At 41.3% G+C, this 6,133-nt stretch overlaps 2 protein-coding genes across 3 annotated transcripts in view; both read right to left on the bottom strand.

Moving 5' to 3' along the window:
• Window positions 1-5,151, bottom strand: part of Nrx-IV (neurexin-4) — a 79,873-nt gene extending 74,722 nt beyond the window's left edge. For both annotated transcript variants that reach the window (XM_065233142.1, XM_065233141.1), the window contains exon 1: window positions 4,777-5,151. In XM_065233142.1, coding sequence (XP_065089214.1) covers window positions 4,777-4,843 — 67 coding nt within the window. In that variant the 5' untranslated portion in view covers window positions 4,844-5,151. The remainder of the gene's footprint in view (window positions 1-4,776) is intronic.
• Window positions 1-6,133, bottom strand: part of LOC135710557 (circumsporozoite protein-like) — a 257,106-nt gene that overhangs the window by 195,024 nt on the left and 55,949 nt on the right. The window lies entirely within an intron of this gene.

A 6,133-nucleotide genomic window follows, 5' to 3' on the forward strand; every position in this document is an offset into this window, starting at 1 on the left:
GATCAATGCATTCATTGTCGTGAGTCATGTGATCGATGATTACTATTTAAATTAATTAGGCATAGAACACAAATAAAGAAAAGGGTTGAACCTGGGCTTGAACTCACTTCTACTTGGAAAGCGGAAACGGTAACCACTACTCTACTAATTTCGTGTTGTTGTTAATATTTGTAAAGGAATGCAATCAAATCTAAAAATGGAGCTAGAAAACATTTATTAAACGTCTAATAAAGTATGTTATTAAATCAATTGAAAACAATTGAATTAAAGTGTCAATGTATGTGCAAATTACACTTATTCAGTTTGTTATCAGATCTGAATCTGAATTGTTTGTTGGGAGGCGTCTGCTTATTAGTTTACTTATACATTTTATGAATAATCAGCAATAGAAATTTGCCAAAAGGTATAAGGAGATTTTTATCCGTGTAGTGTTAGCTTTTCTATTGATGATTCAGTGTCAACAAATTATGCCAAATTAGGCCTTGACATTTCATTATCGTGAATCGACATCTACATCACAACAGTTCAGGGTTTAGACTCGAGATCAAATTAGGTGGCGCCTAGGGTGGCGCTGAAGAAGTGACGTGTTTGAATTTTACTGTGGGACACATACAAATCTCAATTTTAGATGGTCAGAAAATGTCACTTTGACTATATGTTTTAGTATTACCATAGAGGTAACTCTAAGACCACTGGGTCCCGAAGAAAATCATTATTATTTTTGGCTCACTCAGTACCAGAACAACGGTCCCAAGCAGTCCCAAGCTATTTCACTCACCCCTGCATGTTCTGCATGAATCCACACACCCCTGATGTTATCTGTCAAACTTTCATAGCGAATCAAAACAAACATAGTGTAGTAATAGAATTTCAACTAGAATGGGGTATGCCATAGAAGTACTTGGGACCAATAGGCTACTCAAGCAGTGAATCAATTTAAAATCGTTAGTTTCGTATTGATTGTGTGAATTCAACGATTTACATAGTTGAAGATGCTAATTTCAAATAACAGACTGTAGTGGTAATTTTTATACGATAGATGGAGTAGATGAAAGTGTAGAGTTGATAGTTCCGTTAGAGTACGGCAGTGTGAAAATTGCATATAGATAGTAGAATAGCGAGCTAGGACAACTTTTAAGGAAGGTACAAATCGGTTTTTTCATCTCTCTTTACCAAACTCTCCCTTAGCTCGCTATTCTACTATCTACATGCAATTTTCACACTGCCGTACTCTAACGGAACTATCAACTCTACACTTTCATCTACTCCATCTATCGTATAAAAATTCCCACTACAGTCTGTTGTTTGAAATTAGCATCTTCAACTAAAGAAAATGTCAGTTTATCGAATCAATATACGATAAATCTGTTTTAATTGTTTGCATCTAAATCCATCTACTCACATCGCTCTCCATTTTTTACAGGAAATCTTCAAAATCTCCATGAATCGGAATTTTGCTTCGGTGTTTCTGTGATTTAAATTAAAAAAAAAATGGAATTATTGGATCTAAGAGTGGACATCCGGAGGTTCATAGTGATAATGCTGCAATAACGGCGCGATAATTCCGATGCACTTCTTCTCAAGGCCAAAGACAAGGGGAAACGGATTTTATTATTATCAAGATCAAGTAAATGGTTCGCCATTTAGGAAAACTATTGATCTTAAGCTAAGGAATCACGAGGAGGCTGGCTAATTGCAGATCATTTGGCTGGGACCCTTCCTTTTTATTTGTTTACATTATATTTCAATCAGAATTCATCAAAACTTTACCAAATTGTGTCCCAGCATTTAAATTGAGGAGCTCACCTAGCTTGGCAGCTGCCGGTTTTGCTTACTGAGTAGAAGATCGTGGGTTTACTCCCAAGTAAACAAGTACGATGGTCACAAAACCTGCTTAAGCGAATCCTAACCCATCTCCTGCCTAACTATCCAACTCCGTAGCATCTATGGGGATAGTAAATGTTACATCAACAATATCCTTCGTTTCCCCGTAACGGAGCAGATGGGCGTGGCCGTTAATGGTATTTATCATACTTTTCCAGTTCTGAACTTTGATTGGAGAGCTTTTCACTCCCAAAAAGTTTTTCTTAAGAAATCAGAATAAACCATAACCCAGTTAGTAATGGAACAAACTCTTTTTCTTATTACTGCACTCCTAGTGGACGTTTTCAGAAGCTTTTGACGTCTATTTGTTTAAAACAACAATAACAATAACGGTGCTTTTTCAGTTCAAAACGATCTTGTTTTGGAGACAGTCACCATGCAAGAGGAGCGTAGAAAAAAGTCGTACACAGTCACCTGGAAAATCCATCGTGGTTCGCGTCCAAGCTGGCTACAGCGTTGAATTAGCCTAGAAACACCGGACTACGCGTGCTCAAAATGTGCAAGGAAACCTTGACGACGAATCGGAAGCCTCAAAGTAAACGCCGGAATGGAACGGCCAACCGTGAGCTCCATGGAAAGGTCGTGAGGTCCATCAGACGCAACCCAGGTATGTTCGATCGCGATTTGAGTAAAAAGTATGAACCACCCATAGTACAGTGCAGCAAATTCGTTACCGCGAAGGCTTACAAGCATACCGCGCCAGTAGGCAACCAAATCGATCACTCAAGCAGAATATCGTAGCTACAACCCGTGGTCGAAAGCTGTATGATAACCTGCTGAACAAGTCCGGTGGGTGCATACTTATGTATAATTAAACCGACTTCGGTTCGGACAGGTTCCAGGACCAACATTTGATAAGGCGAAGGCTCGAGGAGGTATCCCTGGCAGATTCAAATTTTTTATTGCGGATAAATTCGCACGCAAATATATTTTCTGGCAGAGAATTTGCAGCTGCGGCCAGAAGACAAAGGTTTACGTCACTGAAAAAATGATCAACTCGGAGGTTTACAAAACCGAATGTCTCCAGAAGCGCATTCTGCCCCTCATCCAGTCACATGATGGTCCGAAGACATTTTGCCCGGATCTTGCGAGTTGTCATTACAGCCGGGAAGTACAAAAATGCCAAAATGACAATGGATTCCAGTTTGTTCCGAAAACCCTCAATCTGCCCAATTGTCCCCAGTTGTGCGCCGCTTGATGGGTCACCCTGAACTGTTTTTTTTTTTGCTTTGCATTGCTTAATACCATGCTTTAACTGACTATAGGATATTTGAGGCCTAATATCAAAACTTAATTTCTTTAAAAAACTGCCTTACTGTCACTGCTGTCAATCGAATATAAAATTGTTTCATTTGTCTTTGTGATATTTAGGTAACAAATAATGTTATTCAAAGCACAGTAATAGTTTTGTTGTCACATAAATCTTCAATTGTATAAAACATTCCGTTCCCAAGAGATTATGCTAGTCCGAACATAGAAATTTGCACACACACTTACAAATCCCATCCTCAAAAAAAAAAAATCAAGTTGTATTCCCGCACGTGCTCAGTTACTCAGGAGGCTTAATCGATCCAAACACGCATCAGCGCAAAATACCCAAATGCCAAACAAAACTCCCAGAAAGAAATTGTTTTCATCTTTCATCTCTCCAACATCACGCACAGCTCGGTCAGTTTCCGCCACGCGACCCACACGAGCAAATAGGCCGTAAATCAATTGGATTGAACTTGACTGCGGCTCGGTCGGGATTTTGCGAATGCTCTCTCTCTCTCTCTCTACCTCAACTATTCACCGGCATTGCATCAACCGAGATGTCCTACCAGGCCAGATTGAGTGGCTATCGATTTTCCGACCCGGAAAATCTCCGTTTCACACGTAACTCACACAGAGAAATTCACTATACAGCGGGGGAAACCGGTATCCAGCTTCCTCACTGGATGCGCCTATTGACGCGGCATTTTCCAGTGCGCAGATCCTCTGCTCATCCGATATAACACGGGCCTATAACTATAGATCGAACCGGTATTGTCTCCACCGCACCAGACACCGGCCACGTGCAAATCTGCTAAACTTTCCAAACTCTGCAGTGGGAAGAAAATCCACCGGCAGTCAATCCATTTAAATGTCATTAGACGTTATATTCCCTTTTACGATTTTTGTTTTGGTCGCAGTTAAGGAGTGGCTCGTTTCATTATCACCCGTCCGCCTCGCTCGCCTCGACAGGTTGACTCATCCAACGGCTATTCATACAATAGCCAGTTTCTTCCCGTCTCGCTACTTCTTTCATTCTCCTCCATCTTGAAAGCAGCTTGTCGTCTTGTGACTGTCTTCGTCAGATGTGGCTCTAGATAATTTCACGGTGTTCAATGAGATCACAAATTAAATTTGTAATGTTGGACAATATTCCTAGTTGATTCGAATCTATTGGTCGAGATGATTGATGTATTTTAGCTGGTATTTACTGACTGATTAACGGCTTGTTGCCACTCATGACATCACACACTTCATCACTACCACCGCTGTAGTGGAAACTTCACACCAAGGTGATTCGTAATAAATAAAACTTTGTCTTGTTCACGCCATAGATGATAAGCACTGATGGAGGAACACACCCATTTCCCTGAGGCACGTTCCAGTCACGCGAGTTGATAAGAACAGCGCCAAAAAGTCTGCTCCCAAGCGGACTCTTATCAATCTCGGTCATATTTACAAACATTGCGTCCACCCGGGGTTCAAGTGGTTCGGGAAAATTGCTACTACAAATCCCGCCGCTGACGAACGGTTCTGGGGTGGGAATGCCACCATCACAGACAGACTCACGGCAAGAGACAGAAAGAGAGAGGGCAGGGCTGGGCCCTCGCCCGATTTCACTGCTGATGACGAATTTCTAACCTGCATTCGCTGGCCGCATCCCGCTGCCGAGACATAATGCTAACACAAATCCTAACACTAGATGCATCTTGGACCACTTGTTGTAACGTTACGCGTTGCACATTTGGCCGAAGCGACTCGATCCGTTCGGCCAAATTCTTACTGAATGCAACTTTAAGAATTAAAAATAAAGCACTCTGCCACTGTTGCTACTGCCCCGACAAAGCAGCCACACGCACACTACGACTGTACGGTACACACGCGCGCACTCACACAATCCTGACAATAGATGGAATGTGTGCGGAGCTCCGAACAGAGCGTTCCGTATGGTTCACTTCCCAATTGACGCGTCGTCGTGTTCGTCGTTAATGACACTTCTAACCGCCGCGGCGTCCGATCTCATACTGAATGCGAGAGGCAGATGTTGAATGAACCAAACTGGTTGATGAATCGACGACGATGTGCATATACGACTATGATGAACGTGTGTGTGTGTTGGTGCGAGCGGGCGAAGAGATGATGAGGAATTGGAAGAGAATTTTCGACTACGGCCCGGGAGTATAGCCGTTACATTCGAGACACATGTTCATTGCCGGGGAATCCGAATTTGGACCCAGTTTGCAATGGTGACTGTAGTTCTTTCTAGGGGGCTTATTACGGATGTCACTCCACGGTGAAAACTTGTCACTTGTCGTCACGGTGAAGTGATTCCCATTTGATTTGTACGGCAATCACGTTTCTTATTATGAGTATCACTTCCTTATCCCCGTGTAGTGACACCCGTAATAAGGCCCTAGGCTTATTTGTCTTTGTCTTACTAAACCAGCACGAGCACCACTAATATCGATCAAATTAAGTGCATTTATTTCAATTTTTAACTTTTATAGTAGGGGAAATGGATGTAAAGTCGACCTAAATGCCCCTAATTTGGGCCCATACCTAAATTAAGCAATCGACTAAATTTTCAATGATGACCAAAAATATCCATTAGTACCGTCCCAATAACGCGTTCATCTAGATAAAATTGATAAATTGCAGATTTTAAGCGATAAGCCCAATCTTAGATCCATAGGCCAACATTAGAGCCATTTCCCCTAGTCCAGTTTTAGATGCAAATAACAATTAATAAATGAGTTTCATACTTACCTCAGTCAAACCATAGAGGTAACTCTCAAACTGCTTGTCTTGAAAACACTTGGAAATTTACATCTTCAGGTGAGGCGTCCTTAGCTTGATTTGTATAAATTATTCGGATACAGTTTTAGAAATTCGTTAATTCAATGTGATGTTATTGCAGCAACGATGGTTAATGATTCTTTCTTGCGTGTGTTCATAATCGTCAGGTGGTTTTTTATAATTTTCAAAGTTATTAGTCAAT

Source organism: Ochlerotatus camptorhynchus, unplaced genomic scaffold (genome assembly GCF_037179485.1).
Source record: "Ochlerotatus camptorhynchus isolate MF236.1 unplaced genomic scaffold, CSIRO-AGI_Acam_v1.1 ptg000391l, whole genome shotgun sequence".
NCBI classification, from domain to species: Eukaryota; Metazoa; Arthropoda; class Insecta; order Diptera; family Culicidae; genus Ochlerotatus; species Ochlerotatus camptorhynchus.